At 42.7% G+C, this 20,729-nt stretch overlaps 1 protein-coding gene across 2 annotated transcripts in view; it reads right to left on the bottom strand.

Annotated features, from left to right (window-relative positions):
- rpn1 (ribophorin I) overlaps positions 1–20,469 on the bottom strand; it is a 24,257-nt gene extending 3,788 nt beyond the window's left edge. For both annotated transcript variants that reach the window (XM_080791759.1, XM_080791760.1), the window contains exons 1-9: positions 20,032–20,469; positions 17,850–17,914; positions 15,104–15,410; positions 14,400–14,609; positions 12,470–12,662; positions 10,287–10,386; positions 9,539–9,677; positions 7,859–7,978; positions 6,753–6,998 (exon numbers count right to left, since the gene is read on the bottom strand). In XM_080791759.1, the coding sequence (XP_080647885.1) occupies positions 6,753–6,998; positions 7,859–7,978; positions 9,539–9,677; positions 10,287–10,386; positions 12,470–12,662; positions 14,400–14,609; positions 15,104–15,410; positions 17,850–17,914; positions 20,032–20,280 (1,629 nt within the window). In that variant the 5' untranslated portion in view covers positions 20,281–20,469. The remainder of the gene's footprint in view (positions 1–6,752; positions 6,999–7,858; positions 7,979–9,538; positions 9,678–10,286; positions 10,387–12,469; positions 12,663–14,399; positions 14,610–15,103; positions 15,411–17,849; positions 17,915–20,031) is intronic.
- Positions 20,470–20,729: the final 260 nt, after the last annotated feature.

The following is a 20,729-nucleotide window of genomic DNA, read 5'->3' as shown; positions in this document are numbered from 1 at the left end:
TTTATGGAGTTGGGTTTAGCTGTTCAGGAGTGTGATGTTGTAATTGTTTTACAGAGGAGGATTACTGCAGGCGTTTACCTGTGAAACGTTGCGCCGTACCATGGGGACCGGCATAGAGAAGAGGCTACTTGAGTCAATACATATTGGATCACATGAATATTGTGTGAGAGCTTTGGTTTTCACCCCACGCATGTTGCTGCTGGTAATGTTGTTGGATAACATAATGGAAATATGTTTTAACCAAGTTTGTTAAGCTGGACAGACTGGCAGACAGGCAGGCAGGCAGGCAGGCTGACTGACTGAAGATCATTAGAGTTTAAAAGAGTCTCCACATAACGTTTAAAGGACCACTTCGCCACTATTCAACCTAATCTGTGTGTTTTTTATCATTAGCATATATGCTAAAATACCCCGGAGTATTATCATTGGTAGTCTGTAGCTCCGTGGGCGCACTTTCAAAGCTGTCGTCCACTTACGTATTTGTCCCAAAGTGACGTAAGTGGATGACCCTCGGTAGGCTCTCAGAAACTACAAGGGACTGGACAGGTAGGGTTGCCGTAGCTAGCCTAGCCGCGAAGGACACGGTCTCTCGCCTACACAACAACAACGAGCTGTGGCTACTGGCTACTCCACAACAACAAGTCAGTATGGCTACTCCATGGGAGTTTTTGGACGAGATAATTTTAAATACATATTGGCAGAATCTGCGTTAGGGTCGTTATATTATGAACCAGAAATATACGGAGGAAGGAATGCATTGACGGGGACAACACTGCTAGTTGCTGTGGATGGACTGATGCCTGCTGGAGCGACCTAGCTATAGTAGCTAGTAGCTTTCCCTGAACCAGTACGTCGCACACACAAACTTTTCTGCCCAGGAAAAGCCCAGATAGTGTTGACTGTTTTACTGAGAAGTGGGGACATCATGCGTTCAGGATGCCTCAAACTGGAAGTTGCAACCGAAGCCCGATGGACCAAGAGGGACATTCAGATTTAAGTAAGTGTTCAATGTATTTACAGCTTATATGTGTGTGTGTGTGTGTGTGTGTGTGTCGCCACACCGTATTGTTTACATAAGTGTCAGAGGATTTAGGCACGGCTTCAGCCTACAACTTTTCGGTCCAAACATCTTCTATTCATTCATTCAATTCAAAACTGTATGTATGGCATGCCATCTGAAGCAATGTACAGTATTAGCCATGGGCTCGTATGTTTCAGGGTTAGCAATGTAAACATTCAAGTGTTATACCTGTGTCCATTCATTCACTTAGGTCAGCCCAGATGGTAATACAGAAGGCTGATGAAGCTGAAGATGTCTTTGATGGATTGATGGTGAGCCATACATACTCAACTCAAACTTCATACATAAAGCACATTACTGTATTTGCTGTATTTAGTTTGACCCCCTAGAAAACTAGAGGGAATATCATTTTCAATAAAGGTTCACATATTTATATATGCTTTTACAAAGACCAGTGGTCAACCAAAGTCCCGTAAATATACTGTCATTTATACTATAGGCCTACTGTGTCTCACACACTGTTTCACACTGTAGTATTGAATTGTATCTGTAAATCACAACAGATGACAGCGAATTGACTTTTAACCTTTTGTAATATCTCAAAAGAAGAAAAAAAGATCATTATCAAAAGTAAGCAACAAACTATACTATAAAACTGATGACAACATTGTACAAATTACTCAAGCAAAGTGCCTTGCACTGATTCAAAATCAAACTATTTGTATAGCACCTTTTATGACATGCAATGCAGCTCAAAGTGCTTTACAGAGCAATGGAGAGAAAAACGCAAGGCATAAAACATTGAAATAGAAGGCAGTCATGTAGGTTGGAAGGTCACAGATTCTGTTGTTTTCTTTGGCAGTATTCTGCAGTCCAGAATTGCAGTAATCGAGCCCAGAAAAAACAAAGGCATGGATCAGTGTTTTTGACTGACAGGCTCTGATGATTCATGCAATATTTCTAAAGGTAAAAAAAGGCAATCTTGGTAACATGATTGTGTGAATACTTTCTACAAGTCAGGTTGCCAAGTCTGCTTATTATTATCATTGATATTTGATATAGTTGTAGCCTACCTACTAATTTGGTCGGTAATCTTAACAGTCCAATACCCAAGTGTACATCACATGAAACATACTGCACATAGCCTACACACTCAGTCGTCCATTCCAGTAATCATTTAGTGCTTTCACCATTACTGACTCTTGTCTTGTCTCACCACAGCATGTGCGTCTCCTGTCCTGGCCAGAAGCTGCTCCAGCGACATGTCATCATGCAGAACCACCTGCCTCAGTGACCTCTGACTAATGCACTTGTATGATTGTACATGTAGTTTGTTAGTTTCCAGTTCAACCATAGACCCCTGTTTTTATAGATTTATGTAAATCAGTACTATTAAAAGATAGTTGATTTGATGTCAAGTTTGTTTTATTTTTTCTCATGTAGGCCTATTGTATTTATACATTTTGACCAATTCCTAATACTCTGAGGCTCAAACTGTCAATATTGCATCAAAGGCCACCGTGATACAAATCATTCACATGTCTGTTTATACAAACAAGACCACAATGGAAATAAGTGTGACTTTGTCAGTGAATGTGTTTTATTGTACTGTAACATAAGGTTTAAAAAACAAGGCCACACAGGCAAAGTTTGTCCTCCTACTCAGATTACAAAAATCGGACAGTGTGCAAGAATCCCAGAAGAAAAAGGATCTAATCAATATTGCTATATAAAAATACTCTGTTACAAGTAAAAGTCCAGAATTAAAATTGTACTTGCACAAAAATATTGGTAAAGGCTTAGGAGTAGTACATGTCTAATATTTGAAAATGAGATCACATTCTTTTATCAATCCAGATTGTGTTCAATAGCAACATACAAAGTCAATTGTATCTATATAATATACTGTATACTTGGGAGTTCCTTGAAAGCCACTTCTTCATCTCTTGAGTTGAAGACAGCCACCGAGATCTCAGCTCCTGCAACAAATAAAGTATTATGCAATTATGGGCCTCTGACCAATCATGAGACAATATGGTAAACAATAAGGTTTTTTATTTTAGCAAAACATTTGAAAAATAGCAAATGTACAAGCTCGCAGCACGGCACCAACTCCAAGTGACGCACTGAGCTTGTATATCTGCTATTTTTGAATAGCCAATGCAAATACAGATGCTTTCCCGGTTTTAAATGCTTTTATGTTTGGTTTGTAGTTTGCAGCTTGATATGGAAAAATTTAGCTCTGTTCCATAGCCTTACTCTGAGGCTATGGACCAGAGCTGGGAAAAATGGTGGCGTTTATGTGGAGGGTGTTCCAGTTACAAACAGCAACAAAATCTTTATAATGCTGTAAGCATCAGAGACACTCGGTATGTCAAATTAATTTATAGACATCACAACAACCACGTATTTTGAAAGGAAATGCATGTGGTCTCCTCCTGTAATGCAATCGCCATTCATTCAGAGTCTGGTGTACTGTACACAGCATTGTAGCTTTGGTTTATTATGACAATAATGACATACCTCTGTTCTGCAACTTCTGCTTCGATGATGATGATGCTCCGCGTCAATTCTTCCATTAGATTGCGGTTGAACTGGAAGATATCTGCGTTGGTGAAATGTTCACTGCACACCCAAAGTGGTTCACACAGCTGGGATTGCATCTGTACTTCATAACGATTTCTAAAAACAAAGCCAGCCAGTGGAATTTCGAGTCCGACGCTGCGCACGTTCGAAATCACTATTATTACGCTACTTACTATCAGAGACTACTAACTACTATACCACCACTACTGCTGTTACTATTACAACCGCTAAATATTAGCTATTATTATTACTTCTATCGCTTTCAAGTCAACTCTAAACAACACGAGAAACTTTCAGCTGGGGGGCTGCCTCACTGCCTGTCTGTCTGTCGCGCAATGCACTGTGGGTATTGTAGGAAATGATATTACCGTGCCTCAGCTCATTACATGACTCGTTCTCCGCAGCGGTTTCGCCAAATGTAAATATTTTTATTGTTTTCATGAACGGATATCATACTAAAGCATGACAAAGGCCATATAATAGTGGCGAACCGATCCTTTAACAGTTTGCAGAATGGGTCGCCTACAGTTCAACGAAAGTACAGGTCAAAACTAAATCAAAACCTTCCGTGCAACTTCCATCGACAGCCCATTGAAAAGTCTCATCTAATAATTATATTAAACAGAGTCAAACTCACCAACATTGCAGCTGTTACGGAAAGCTTGAATTATTCTCCTTCTATCCTCAAAGTGTTTGTTTCATAAAAGTCCACTGTATACTGTACATGTTATGAGCTACTTTGTGTCCATCCTTTTAAGGGCAAGGCCACTTGGCCTTTAGTGTGGTCAACTCTTTGAGGGCACAAGGCTGAGTGCCAGGGCATGAAGGCCATACATTAAAACAATGATTTTAAGTCCCCGGTCATCATTATTTTAGCTTAAAGGTTAAGGATGATTAAAACATTTTGTATTTAAAGGCGAACATTGGTTCAGAACAGTGCTTCTTAAATAAATAATCACAGCTTTAAATAAAAAAATATATGTAGCTACTGTTACTGTAAAATATTGTAAACATGGGGTCCCAGTGCAGAGATGAAAATCATAATGAAATGGCCGAGGACCCTGTCGCCCTAGGCTAAAGGTCATTACAAACTGGCGAATTAGCGACGCGATTTATTCGTGCGAATAATTCGCATTTTTTTAAAACCAGTTGAAGTCCATGCAAGCTTCCACATCAGTGGCGAATGTGCGAAAATGCGACAGTTTTCGCTCTTTATTTGTTCGCTCTGGTGTCGAATTTTGCAGATATTCGCAGGCGAACTGCAACACCTCTGACCAATCACAACGCATGTTGTCTTGTTGACATGTGGGTGATTGACGTCACAACAACAACCAGCAAGTCCCGCATTCATCAAGGTGGAAGCTTTTATTTTATGACCATAGGCAATATGCCAATATTGAAAAAAGTTAAAATGACCAGTGAACAGGCTCATCAAAAAGGTAAGATTTGCACTAGGCTATTTCTGCTGTGCAGACCCGTTTTTGACCCGAAAATAAAGACTTTATAACCGGAATATATGCCCACATGCACGGGCGCGGCCGGTACCAATTGTATACATATGTGGGCCGGTACGAATTAATTGGACCCCTCCATCTGTGAAGTACTGGATACGGGGTTATTAAAGAAAGGATACCAAAGCAAACGGGAGGGGGAGGAGAGGAGAGGGGGAGGGAGAGGAGAGGAGCTATAATCGCACAATACGCGTCGCATAGATGTGTACGGTGTATAGGCAAACGCGAATAAATTCGCCGGGGCAAATATTTCGCATTTTCAGATCGCTTATTCGCATCGCGTCGCTAATTCGCCAGTGTGTAATGACCTTAATTCATATACATTTAATTTGGGGGTCATTGAAATTAAAATGGCTGGATTAAAAGTGGATTAAACTGTGAGTTAATTCACAGAAAATACAATGACAGACAGCCTACATTCATGTTTATAGCCCTATGTTTCTGTTCTGCCTTGTTTGTTTTTGTTCTGCTATATTGTCACAACTGTGTGATATATACGTTCCTTGTTTTAAAATTTCTTCTATTGTGTATTATACTGTTCAAATTGTTCAGCACCTTCTAACTTTGTTTCGAAAGGTGCTTTATAAATAACATTTAACTTACTTACTTACATAACTTTTGAATGAGGGCTTGGTTTAGAAAAGCCTATATTTTGTGCTAAAGTAATATATTGAATAGAACAACATATAAATGTAGATTTTAAGCCTAGACTGGCATATGGCATTGTGGGGCTGCAGGACTGAGGACTCTGTAAAGTGTAAAAAGCATTTTGTACAAGTGTGTGCTTATGAACATTTACCACGTTATGTCCGCATTGATACAGAAATTAATGATTATTAAAGGGACACTTCACCCTTTTTGCAAAAAAATATATGTTAATGATGTTTAGAAGCTTTAGAACACTTTCCTGGGGGTATTTATGTGTGTAATATGTGGTTTTAGATATTTTAGATTGTAGCAGTGAGCCTGTTGTCTCTGATGTCATGGACACTGGGCTCACTTCCTTCCTGGACTACATGTTGTCTCAGTAAGACAGCTCTCCCCCCTATCCACAAGGAGGAGCAGTGCACCAAAAAAATATGGGAATTGTAGTCCAGGAAGGTAGTGAGGCCAGTGTCCATGACATCAGAGACAACAGGCTCACTGCTACAATCTAAAATATCTAAAACCACATATTACACACATAAATACCGCCAGGAAAGTGATCTAAAGCTTCTAAACGTCATTAACATATCTTTTTTTGCAAAAAGGGTGAAGTGTCCCTTTAAGCGAGCGACGCGTGGTTTACAGTGAGGCTGTTTAAACAATTTACTCTGTCAACTAACGTATAGCAGACGATAGCGTGGTAAATGGTGGAGGAGTCCTGCGGTCTATGCTGTCGCGTGGTGTTGTTTTGTGAGTTTATATCCATGAAGACGAGTCACGTTGGTCTTCATAACACACAGGCTCTATGTGATAATAATCCGGGCCGAGTGTCAGCGAGTGAGAGCTGTCAGTGCCGTACCACCTGTTTTGAATTAGCACATAATGCAGGAGGCGGCAGGACGTTGCTTTACTGAAAACAAGTGCCTCCAAACTGGCAATACTACCCAAGACCCCCAAACCCAACAACGAGTCAAATCCACGGTACTCACCTTCTCGGCCAGGTCGGAGCCCTCGGCCTTGAGGCGCGCCTGCAGGGAGGCGATGTCGTTGGTGAGCGTGCGGTGGTCGGCCTCCAGCGTCTTGCGGCCGCTGTTGAGCGCGCCCGTGTCGCGAGACTGCTTGTAGCGGTTCACCACCTCGTCCATGTGGCGGTACAGGCCCAGGCGCTTGTTGACCAGGGTCAGAACCTGCTCCGTGATGGACGCCACCTTCATACGGACCTCGGCCGCCGGGTCCTAGAGAGAACACAGACTTAACCGATAGGTTTGGGAGGATATGGGGTCCATTCTTTCAATTCATTCAGATATTTGAATCCGTCTCTGCTTGGGGATGGGTGAGGTCTGCTGGACTTTTGATTTAAAAATAGCCTGATACTGTGATTGGATTGCTGAGATGTAATGCGGATTATGGATGTGTCATGTACCTATGATTGTTTATAGGATGTTTTGTGTACTGTTGTTTTGTCTGTTTTTGTCTGCCTTTTATTTTTCAACTTTTACTGATCCTGTATTTAAGGTTTGTTTGTCTTGTTTTCTGTTGTCTTTTTACTTTGGTGTGAAAATTCAATGTGTTTATACTCTTATGTCATACTTGTGGGGTTTATTTAAGAGAAGCTGTTAATGCCACCATTTATGATTTTTCAACTCCTGTATTTAAATAATGCTTCTGTGAAAAAACCAATAAACAAAGTTATAAAAAAATAAATAAAGAACAACATGACCCACAAAAATGATATGTAATTGGCCTCCAACCCCCCGCCTCTCAAAATATGTTGTCAGGAACCCTCCAGAAGCAAAAATAAGTTAAAAATGTTCGCTCTGAAAGAATATATATTCGAAGTTTCACGATTTAAAAAAAATAGCAGATCTACACGCTCGTAGCGCGGCACTGAGTGCCGCGCTATGAGCTTGTAGATCTGCTATTTAATAGCTAAAGTATAACAATGCTTAAAACACCAAATGGGGTTCCCGCTTCAAAATGGGTTAATCCAATATACTTTTAGATCTGCAACTTTTTGCCGTTTGATTTTGAATCCTTGAAAAGGAGTTTTGGACATGAGACAAGCAGCGCTGACGTACCTTAGTGATGGACGTACCTTAGTGATGGCGAAGTCCAGGCGTACGTATATAATGACGGTGAAGAAGAGGATGTAGAACGCCCCGACGACCAACAGAGGCTCCTGAAGCATCAGGATCTTATTGAAGGTGTAATGGACCTGGTTTACAGAGAGACAGAAAGGTCTTATTGAAGGTGTAATGGACCTGGTTTACAGAGAGACAGAACGGTTTTATTGAAGGTGTAATGGACCTGGTTTACAGAGAACACAGATAAAGGTCTTATTGAAGGTCTTATGGACCTGGTTTACAGAGAACACAGAGAAAGGTCTTATTGAAGGTGTAATGGACCTGGTTAGAGAGACAGAGAAAGGTCTTATTGAAGGTGTAATGGACCTGGTTACAGAGAACACAGATAAAGGTCTTATTGAAGGTGTAATGGACCTGGTTTACAGAGAACACAGAGAAAGGTCTTATTGAAGGTGTAATGGACCTGGTTTACAGAGACAGAAAAAGGTCTTATTGAAGGTGTAATGGACCTGGTTTACAGAGACAGAAAAAGGTCTTATTGAAGGTGTAATGGACCTGGTTTACAGAGAACACAGAGAAAGGTCTTATTGAAGGTGTAATGGACCTGGTTTACAGAGACAGAGAGGTCTTATTGAAGGTGTAATGGACCTGGTTTACAGAGAGCACAGAAAGGTTTTATGGACATGGTTACAGAGAAAATATCTTACTGAAGGTGTAATGGACATGGTAAATGGTGCATTTATATAGCGCCTTTATCCAAGGCGCTTTACATACATTGTGCATTACATTCACCCATTCACACACACATTCATACACCGATTGCGGCGGAAGCCATGCAAGGTACCAACCAGCACATCGGGAGCAATCGGAAGACTGGAAGTAATTTTAGTGGACGGGAGCGAGACAGTAAATGAGACGCGACGGCCCGGAAGTCAGAACCGGCAACCGTTACGACAGACGGCATTGCCGTTCAAAGTTAAAATACCGGTATTGTATCTTTTTACTGTGATACCGGACGGAATCTAGAACCGGATGTTACGTTATAGCTCCATACATCGCAGTACCAAATCTCAGCATTTTTTTTGCCTGCCTGTTCCTTTTATTTATTTTACCGTGCAGTGCCATCCAGCAGGTGGTGCTGTCGGCCTAGGCCTGCCTGTCAAATGTGTAGACATCAACATGAGTGAGCTTGTTGTGTGCATGTTTGGTCAAATGGAAATGTAATGTTTCAAACACTTGCTATTCTTAGACGGCTTTGGCCTTTGACCAAGCAACGTAACTTTTACCGTTTGCTGTTCAGTCGTGTTCAAAGTGACAATGACCAATTCCACAAACACAGGCTTTCTTTTTTTTAACCCACAATTTTGTAACCCATTTTTCACCCCTGTGTCAATCATCTAATGTGATCCTGGGCTCTACACACCCTCCACCAACCTAGTCCCCATATATGGGGGACAAGGGGAGAGCAACGGACTTGAACTCATGCTCCCTTCATGCCTGAGTGTCCAAGTTGCTTCTTTACACCTGACAGGGGGGAGTTTCCCTGGTTGGACGTAGCGCGTGGAAGGAACACGTTATTCAAACCAGTTCCTTTTCCCCTCCATCAGGCGCCCCGGCTGGCCAGGGGGAGGCACACAAACACAGGCTTATAAAATGAGCTTCGTCCTAAATGTAATTCCCCGTCATCTCACCACGACGTCCTGGATGTGCTGCTCCACCAGGTTGGTCTTGGTGGCGACCAGCACCGGCCTGCCGAACGTGTCCAGGTAGGTGTAGTGGAGCTGGTCTGGCATGCGGTCGATGGGGTACGGAGTGTCCACGTGGATGTTCCTAACAGAGACAGAGGGACAGGTTAGGGGACAAATCAACATGTAAAACAGAGGGTCGTAAACAGAGTGTACGACATGGATTTCGAAACAAATTTGTTCAACGCAAAATACTGTGTTCAAGACTTCGGGGGAAAAAAGCAATTCTCCTGAATGTTGCCTTCCGGCATGGCATGGAAAGGAGAGGAGAGGAGAGGAGAGGAGAGGAGGAGGAGGAGGAGGAGGAGAGGAGGAGGAGAGGAGAGGAGAGGAGAGGAGAGGAGAGGAGTGGCATTTGCATTTCTTTAACCATGTAGTAAACGGGAGGCGGCCTTTTTTCCGACAGCATTCTAGCCGAACGGGGCAACGGTCCGCTCCGCAGCGGGGGGACATTCGCTGCGATGCGAAAAAGCGATGGTCCGACATGCGCTGCTCCCGTGCTTGCGGTTAGGGTTAGGTTAGGATTGAGGTTTCGGATCAATATGCTGTCGGAAAAAAAGACCTGCACCCGTAGTAAATGCTACATTCGTGGTCTGGAGAGGGCAGTTGTTTTACAGACGGGTAAAAGGGCCCTTTGATGTCTATGTGTGCACGTCCCTGGACATAATACTGACATAAATATTGTAAACCTTACCTGGCTCCCTCGGGCAGGATGAGTTTGACCGTTAGAGAATCGATGACCTGGTCGTCGTACACGTGGTCAACCAGCCTCATCTTCAGGGCGTATTGGTCACCTTTCAGACAAAAACACACACAATATTATTATTAACACTTTTATCACTCAGTCACAACTGATGATAAAATACATTTTTGTGATTCAAATCTATAAAGATCTCAGGCTGTGTAGGTCACAAACACAAACGCATGGTTTCTGCATTGCAAACATTTAACCCATTTAGACCTGAGATCAGATTCTAAAAATGTCTTCTACATCCTGACAGTTTTCTGAAAAAGCTATGTTTCTATGTCAGTGGTTCTTTCGATTCTTCAAAAATAGCAGACCTACAAGCTCGTAGCGCGCCACTCGGTGGCGCGCTACGAGCTTGTAGATCTGCTATTTTTCAATAGCTAAAGCATAACATAATGCTAACACCAAAAGGGGTTAACGCCCAAAATGGGTTAACACTTTTATCACTCAGTCACAACTAAATACATTTTTGTGATTCAAATCTATAAAGATATCAGGCTGTGTAGGACACAAACACAAACGCATGGTTTCTGCATTGCAAACATTTAAAAGAGTAGTAATAATAATACAATACTAATAAATTATAATACAGCCTCTTTGGTCAAACCACCGAAAGAATCTCCATAAAATTTGTCTACTAAATAAAGCACCAGCTTAATGTTGGTGGGAAGAAAAACAGAGAGACCGTTTGTTAAAGTAAAAAATATTTTGGCTTAACTTTATCTTTACAACATCACAATCATTGCAGTTATATCATTAACTGCAATAAAACACTGAGATTCATAATTTATCCCCTGGAGGGAATTCAATCTGCGTACGACATGATAAGCAGCAGTGTCGTTTTCCTCGACTAAAAATGTCCGTCGACTACCTTTTCACACTGATGAAAACTAAGCCATGATGACTAAAACGTAGACTAAATATACTCAAATTTCGTCAACAAATGAGACAAACTAGACTAAAATGTTAGGGACTAGTGGACAAGATCCAGTATAAGTCATTTTACACTTTACACTTTTACAACTGCGACGCGTTGTGAACTTGTAGATCCAGCAAGTGTAAAATCAGTCATTATGACGGCATCAAGGCCCGCCAAAATAAATTTCAGTCGACTAAATTAACCGTAGATTTCAGTCGACTAAAATCTTATGATATTTAGTCGACTAAAACTAGAATAAAACATTACAGGTGACTAAAATGTGACTAAAACTAAATGAAAGACTACGGTATGATAGTAAGCAGTGACGGCGATAAGCAGTGTACTCACTAAGGCTGAACGATTAATGGTTTTCAAACCGAAATTGCGATTTGAAACCACGCGATTAGCAAATCTATTCTAACCAATCAGAAGTGTCCCTGCAGTGCATGTGACTGCAGTGCATGTGTACACGATCGCCCAGTGCAAAAGAAAAGTCATCATTTACTCTCTTTGCTCCTCTGTGTTCAGTGCGTTGATGCTAATGCTATCATGCTAGTAGTCAGCAGCAGCTGCGGAAGCAGATGCAATCATAGCGCCTGCGGAGCCCGAAGAAACTTTCTTAAATCCGCACAATTTAATCCCAAAGAGATCAGGCACTTCTGGGATATGGCATTACTTTGGTTTTGACGTTACAGACGTCCAACAAGAGAGTTTTGTGCAAGACCTGTCATGGTACAGCGACAGTCAAAACATCCCGCGGCAACAACACAAACCTTTGCATGGCACGGGCGCTGTCCTGCTGTCCCCTGTTTATTTTAATTCTACATTGTCGTCGTCCCCGATTCTGCATGGTGAACCGGTCCCCGTTGTGGTGCATGTACATTTGTAATGATTTGTCTGAACGAGGTCCGCGAAATTGTACCGAGATCTGAGTAGAGCAGTCATTAAAAAAGAGCTTTAATATACACCAGGACCCGTGGTGGGGAAATAGCCGGCCAACAAGCTCATAAACATTAAAGTTAAAGTTATGAGCTTGTCTTAAACCTCAGACAAAATTATCTCTAATAATTGATAGGCTAATTATCTGTCAAAATGTAGCCTACACTTATGCAATGCATATGCTTTTATTTGGTTAAAAAAAATCCCACCCGTGTGAAGTGAGGGGCGCTCTTATCATTTTTTGTCAAAATCGTTCAGCCTTAGTACTCACCCAGCATGTAGAGGTACTCATAACTGGGCAGGTTGTATCCGATGATGTAATGGGTCTTCCAGCCTCCGAACAGAGGGAAGCGTGGCCGGACCTCCACCTCCACAGAGTCCTCTAGAACCTGGAGGTGAGAGGTGGAGATGTTCCCGATCTCATCCCGGTAGTAAACGTCTTGGGCCGAGGCAGGGAGGATGGTCTGTTCAGGACGGAACACAAATAAGTAATCTTTCATTAACACATTCTGACCCGAGATCAGATTCAGACGAGGTTTCCACTGGACACACACTGGTCTGATTAACCCATTCTGACCCGAGATCAGATTCTAAAAATGTCTTCTACATCCTGACAGTTTTCATTCTGACCTGAGATCAGCTTCTAAAAATGTCTTCTACATCCTGACAGTTTTCTGAAAAAGATAATAATGAAAATCTACACATTTTTGTAAAAGAATCTTTAAAAAAAAAAAATCTGTCTAATGATGATGTCACCGGAAGGCGGTTTCTAAACTCCCCAGAGCCCTCCTATGAGACACAGACTGAGTAGAAAAAAATCATGCCATTTTATCATGATCATTAGTGAGGACCTATTATAAGAAGTCAAGAACATAGGTTGAAAAGTGGTCCTTTAACAAGCACAGGATATGTACAGGGAGGTCTATGTGTTACACCAAAACTGGTGATCTATTGAATGTTGAGACTCCACTAGTTGCCGTATCAGCCTACTCCTGTAGCGGAGTTTGTCCAGATTAATGTCGTCTTCTTTGTTCTCGTTAAGCAAACAAAGCCGTTAAACAAATCGTGTGTTCTATGCAAACATCCTTGCAAAAAGCCTTTGCATATTACAGTAGGTGGCAACACAAAACATTGCCTATTTATTTAGACGAGCTACATGTATTTTTTTATTTAATGTTGAGAAGCCAAGGCAACTTCTGTAAACGTCAAGAGAAACAAGGCTTTGCAACCATAAATGGTGCATTTATATATAGCGCCTTTATCCAAGGCGCTTTACATAGATTGTGCATTACATTCACCCATTCACACACACATTCATACACCGATTGCGGTGGAAGCCATGCAAGGCACCAACCAGCACATCGGGAGCAATGTGGGGTTCAGTGTCTTGCCCAAGGACACTTCGACATGTAGACAGGAGGAGGAGGAGCCGGGATTCGAACCGCCGACCCATGGATCATTGGACGACCTGATCTACCTCCTGAGCCACAGTCGCCACCAAAACTAACCATAACCAGGCGACCCGTTGATGACAGGCGATACCATACTAACCATAACCAGTCACAACACAACCTACAAAGCACTACACAACCTGGCTCCCCCATACCTCTGTGACCTCCTCAAACGTCATGTCCCCTCCCTCCCGCTCCCTCAGATCTGGTGATGCAAACCTCTTCGACGTCCCCAAGACCAAACTCCGGACATGGGGTGACAGAGCATTTGCCTTTGCTGCCCCAACCTTGTGGAATGCCCTCCCTAAGGCACTCAGAGATGCCCCCTACCCTCCAAACCTTCAAAACCGCCCTCAAGACCCACCTCTTCAACATTGCCTTCCCTAGCTAACCCTTTTCACTGTCTTTGAATGATTTTTAGCTTCTAGTGATTATTTCTTTTTTCAATTAAAGTTGTTTTTATTTGTGTCGTTCTCTGTAAAGACCGCCCATGTAAAGCGTCTTTGGGTACTCAGAAAAGCGCTATATAAGTTTGAGATATTATTATTATTACTATTATAAGAAGCTAACATTTAGTGTACTGCACAGTGCTCTGCGTTAAGACACTCCATTGCTCCACTCCGCTCGTTTTCCGACTGCCGTGGGTTGAGCGAACGCCGTGGCGATTTGTCCTGTGGGGAAACTCCACTCCAACCCACCTTTAAGGACTTGACAGAGGAGATGTCGCTGTCAGACTGAACTCCAACCCACCTTTAAGGACTTGACGGAGGAGATGCCGCTGTCAGACTGCCTCTGGTAGTCGTAGCGGGAGAAGGGTCCCTTCAGGTAGGCTCCGGTGTGCCTCAGGTCGATGGTCTCCTCCACAGCGATGTTCCCCCAGTGAGACACCTCGATGATGCGCGTGATGCTGCTGATGGTGAGGAACGGGGTGTTGTTTTCATAATGGATCTTCAACGCATCCTAAGAAGAAGACAATTAAAAAAAGGTACAGGCCATAAGTCAACATAGTAAGCTTAAGTACTTTTAACCTGGCGTCCCTATTTCAGTTATGATGTGAAAGAAATAGTGAAAAATGTGTCACATTGACACCCGCTGTGCGCTTGTACATCCGCCATTTTTGAGGAGCACTATCCCCTTTTTGAAAAATGGTGAAAATGTGGCCCAAATGTTTGAATATATTCTTTCATAGCGAACGTTTTTAACTCAAATCTTTGCTTCTGGTAGGGTCCCTGGAACTACATATCTCAGATGGGGGTCTGCAGCCAAATACATATATTTTTGGGGGGTCCTTGACATGAAAATGTTTGAGAATGAAATCAGAAAACTGAAATCAGAAAACTGATTTAGAAGGCATTTGTAGAATGGATCTCAGGTCTAAATGGGTCAACTGCCTTCGTTTGGGACATTATAAATACTCAACAACGTGCAGGGCAGGCCCAGCGGCAACACGTTACCTCGCTGAACGGAGCGATGTCGCGGAAGGGCCCGTACTCGATGGCCTCGTCGGTCTTGCTGGGGTTGCCCAGCTTGGTGTAGGTCTCCACGGTCTTGGTGGAGAGGCGCACGCGCGTGGTCTGGCTGCGCGTCACGTACGGCGAGAAGAAGTAGTGGTTCCCCTGGAAGACCACCAGCTGGCGCTCCGCCTGCGTGATGTGCGTGGGGAAGGGCCGCAGGACGTGGCTGTACACCGTCTCCACTTTCACCCGCAGCTTGGCGCCCCCTGCCAGGCTGGAGGGCAACTGCACCTTGTAGAACTCCCCACTGCCCAAGACGAAAGGAATCATTAATAATAATGGTCAACTTTATTTACCTCTCATGACATAAAAACGCATTCCAAAGTGCTTTACAGGAGCAAAAAAAAAGAGAACATTTTAAACATAAAAGAGCATTAACCCATTCTGACCTGAGATCAGATGCTAACGCACAGAAGAATGGTGGTTCTTTTAACGCATTTTGACCTGAGATCAGATTCTAAAAATGTCTTAAATCCTGACAGTTTAAAAAAACAGCAGACCTACAAGCTCGTAGCGCGCCACTCGGTGGCACGCTATGAGCTCGTAGATCTGCTATTTTTCAATAGCTAAAGTATAACATAATGCCAACACCAAAACGGGTTAAAATAAAACAGTATTAAGACAATAAAACAATAGAACAAAGAACATAAAACTGCAGCAAATCAGGCAGAACAGTGAATAAGAACAGAGGTTTTAAAAACTCAACTAAAAGCAAGTGTGGAGAAGTACGTCTCTTGAGCTGTGCTTTAAAGAAGTCTACAGAGGGAGCCTGTCTAAGCTGTGGTGGGAGTTTATTCCAGGCTGTCGGCCCGTAGTAGAAGAAGGAAACTGTTGAGCCATTCTTAGTCCTTTGTTCCAGGTTAACAGCAGGTGCGGTTGGTTTCAAAAGCAAGTTGCTTTTCTGCATGAACATTTATTTATTTATTTTCTTTTTATATGCTCATGATAAAGGGCCGTAGTGTGCTCTCATGGCGAGTTAAGATTAGCAAACGTTTCGGTCCTGGCACCGTAGAGGCCCGTAGAAGCAGAGAGCATGAATAAACAATGCTTCACTACAAGTAGCATAGGTCGAGACTAGCACTTTTTATTGAAGCTTCCTCTAACGCTACAAAACAAATCTATGGTAATCTAACTTCAGGAATATAAAATGCAGACAAATTTATGTACAATATTTTAGTGCTTGATTCCGACTGGATTCCTTGGTAAAAAATTAAACCTTTATAGACCACATGTATCAGTATCACTGTGGCAAAGTCACATGTATTTACTGATTTTCTTAGCAGCAGCCAGAGTTTTAACTAGAACTAAGATGAGAGAACATATTACTCCAGTTTTGGCTTCACTGCACTGGCTTCCGGGTGTTTTTAGGATTGATTTTAAAATTATTTTACTTGTGTATAAAGCTCTCAATGGTCTCGCAACCTTCCTACCGGTACATGACTGCCTGCCTAAATATGTACCAAACCGCCCCCCTAAGGTCTTCCACTGCTGGCCTGCTCGCTTTGCCTAAAAAAATGGCAACTAAAAAATACGGGGAAGCAGCTTTTTGCTTCTACGGGCCGTCGGCATGGAAAAAACTCCCACTGAACTTTCGACAGGCAGCCTCTGTAGACATTTTTAAAGCACAGCTCAAGACCCACTTCTACACACTTGCTTTTAATTGATCTTTTATTTTTTGTTATTCATGTCCTCACTGTATTGCATTACTGCTTGTTTTTTTATGTGTATGCCTTGCTTTTTTCTTTTTTTCTCCATTGCTCTGTAAAGCACTTTGAGCTGCATTTCATGTCATGAAAGGTGCTATACAAATAAAGTTTTATTATTAGGATCGCAGTGACGGGTGCATGATTTTGATTACATTTTTCCATTACATTTTTCCCTTGAACCGTTTTATAAAAAGCAATAAGGCCCAAAACAACATGCTTCTTACAGTAGAACAGGGCAGTACTAGGCAGGTTGTAGGAACCCTATAATGCAGAACAATGCCTTATTCTAAAATCAGTGTAAACCACAGCTCTACTGGGCGTCATTGCTTTAGTAAAATCCAAGTACTGTTCTTAAGTAAATAGCAAGATGTTCCTTCCGGGATCTCGTTTACAATGTTTGGCACATTTCCATTAGTTTGGTCTTTGTTTCTCCTCCGAAGCCCCACACACACTAAAGACAACACATTCTACCTTTCTTGAAAGGGGCGGTGATCCGAGCACAATAAAGTTAAAAAAAGGAGGAGGGTGGATATAAAAATCAGGGTACTTTATAAAATGCCATTGTAGTGCTCAGATCACCTTTTTCTTGTGCTATAGTCCCATTGGTCCTTGAAGCACCAAATAAACCTTATCTTTTTAACTTTTGTTACGCTGATGCGTTTCAACAAACAGCCTTTTTCAGAGCAGACTTTATATAATCTGCTCTGAAAAAGATTGTTTGCCGAAACGCGTTCTCCAAATAAACATGAGAAAATTCCATCCGAGCCAGTCTTGCATCTTTCATTTTGGAGTGCTGCTTTTTTCCACTTAGTTGGTTTATGAGTTCTTTTCAAAGCTGAGCACCCACGGCCTTAACCAAGGGCAGTATTTGTATTGAGTTGTGCTTTGAAATGTACTGTAATTCTCCAATCTGTTAAATACTTCAATCAGCTTCCAGAGGAAGCTCACCTTGATTTCTTTCTTCCTCATACATGTCTTACCTTTGTCCATGAATCGTCGTCTGCTTCAGCTCAAGAGTGCCATCCTCTTCCTCATCTCCCTTCACCTATAGGGAAGCACAGTTGATTTAGCATGTCATATTAAAGCACTTCCATAGGAGCTATAGTTATACATTTCTATTAAAAATGAAAAAAATGTATAGCCATTAACCACACACTCGTCTCGGAGCATGCCAAACGTTGTGTGGACACAGAGATAATAAGAACGTTTCGGACAGACAAGCTAGTGCTTTTGTCCATGAAAAGAATTATTAAAAAAAAAAACATGCAAAGATAAGAGTAACCCAAATGGATTGGACAGCCAACCAGTGCTGCACGATTCTTCACAAAATGAGATTGCATAGGTGTCTGAATCTGAAACTAGATCTGGATCTATTTTAGATTCATTGAGCAGCACAAACACTTCAGGGCGCATACATTTTATTCCCATTATTTATTAACCCATACTGACCGGGAACCCATTTTGGTGTTAGCATCATGTCATGCTTTAGCTATTGAAAAATAGCAGATCTACAAGCTCATAGCGCGCCACCGAGTGGCGCGCTATGAGCTTGTAGGTCTGCTATTTTTGAAAAATCGAAGAGCGACTGACATGTTTAGAATCTGATCTCAGGTCAGAATGGGTTCATCAGACCAGTGTGTGTGTCCAGTGGAAACCTCGTATGAATCTGATCTCAGGTCAGAATGGACGATGCAGAAGTGCAGCACAAGCAACTCCTTAGAACAGTGATTTTTTTCAACCCATTTCATATCAAGGCTCATTATTTATTTGGCATTTTGAGCCGCGGACCACCGTTTGACCAGATTCCGCCTCTCGAACGCAAACGTTGGTTAAGATTTTGTCCACAATTCCATGGTGCATTGTTGATGTACCATTAGGAGAGATAACAGGCAAACGATCAAAATAATCTTCTACATTCTCTAATTGTGTAGATTCCTAAGACCTATGAGGGTCCATTTGGTTACCAACTCTCCATCATTCAGCTGGGGACCACTGGTTGAAAACTTACAGTAGAAGAATGCATGGTTACAGTGCTAATTCAAAATGACCACCTAACTATTCTGTCTACACTGACTGCAGCATTCAAACTGTTCTCACGCCAAGAGGACCCCCCAAATTGACACTTATTAGCCCACGGACCCCCCATTTGAAAAGATATGCCAGGGTCCCCCATTTAGAGGAGACTTTCACGACTCTAGCAGTGATTCTCTAACATTTTACATTTCAAGGACCCCCAGATTGACATGCATTAATTAGGCTACGGACTTACTTGGCATTTCTATCTCTGGTGGGACCCCCAGTTTATATTGTAAAAAAAAAATCACTGTTAAGTTAAGGGGTCCATTGGTTTTGGTAATTTGGTTCCATTTGTACACTTTCCATTCATTGTGGATGGAAGTGGGCAGGCCTCTCTCTCGGTCCCTCTCTACACGGAAGTCCTGTAGCCTACTAGCCGCCCAGCGCATACGTGTCAGTCAGTGGACTACTGTGTGTCTTTTGAGTCAGCGTGCCGTGCAGGAAGCGAAGATACAGCTCTGATGCCATAGCTCTAATGTTGCAACATTAGAGCTATGGACCAGAGCTAGCCTAGCAGGGTCACTGCTTTCATTTCATCAGTTAATTTCACCCGGTGGTCCAATGAAATTAATGAGTCTTCATTTGGCCCGATGCGTTTATGATCAATATTGCTTCTGCATCACAGCAGTAGCCTATATGTGATGATGTGCAAATAATATTCCCCCTACAGTGCCTACACAGAACTGTGTGTGTGTGTGTGTGTGTGTGTGTATTCATTCATAGACCAAGACAAGTGGCAGCACAACATTAGCTTGCCTCCTCCTCCCCTCCATTAGCTTCTGTAGCATAACTGGACCAGAACACAATTTACCTCTGACTTAATAAATGCCAATGCATTTCAGATATATGAATCACTGTAGTTTGAAAGAAGACCTCTGCACTGCAGGCCGATCCAAATCAAATGCGCTGCGCGGCCCCCCACACAATATTTGACATGTTCTCTCATTCATAAATAGCCATGATAATGCAGAGCTAGCCATAATGCTAAGTAGGCTAGCAGACAGTGGGTGGTCGTTCAATCAGAATATGCTTATACTAATAATGCACCGCAGGGCCCTCCTCCGCAGTGTGTTCTGTTCTGCTCACCGAGGCTCCGATGTAGGCGAGGTGCGGCGCCAGCTCGGGCTCCACGGCCAGGGTGAAGCTGCTCACGGCCTGCTCGCCCTGGTTGTGCAGCAGCAGCTCGGCGGTGATCTTGGCCAGGTGGGTGCTGAGGTCCACGGTCCTCTTCACCTCGTCGTTCACCAGCTCCGCCGCTGCCCGGGTCAGGAGCACCGTGGAGGAGGCAGCGAGGAGCAGGAGGACGAGCAGCCTGGGGGACGTGTTCAGAGTCATGGCGGTGGTGTGGGTGGGTGGGTGACCCAGAGGTGAGCTTTTAGGTATTATAAAAGCTCACGCCGGGGGGAAAAAAGGGGAAATTGAATGAGAAAGATAAGAGAGAGAGAGAGAGACAGAGAGGGACCAAGCAGCGAAGAAAGGCCGCGCCGCTCCGCTACAACACACAGCGAAAAGGATGACGCTTCATTCAAGACGCACTGTTGCCAGATTGTGTTGTGAACTTGAGAAATAAAAACAACCAGGTATATGAAAACAAGGCTACAAAAAAGAAGCTCAGGGCTATTTGATTTGATAGCATATCTACAAGCTCATAACGAACAACGGGACATACCAAAAAAAAGGCTACATCTTGAATATTTTTTAAAATGTTTTAATAACAAGTCGAATCTGGTATGGGGTTCCCTGGCTGGCACAAACTATTATTTTGGTCCTTGACATGGAAGTGT

This window comes from Protomyctophum bolini (genome assembly GCF_963924005.1).
Source record: "Protomyctophum bolini genome assembly, chromosome: 2".
Lineage (NCBI taxonomy): Eukaryota > Metazoa > Chordata > Actinopteri > Myctophiformes > Myctophidae > Protomyctophum > Protomyctophum bolini.
This window is presented reverse-complemented; position numbering and strand designations above follow the sequence as displayed.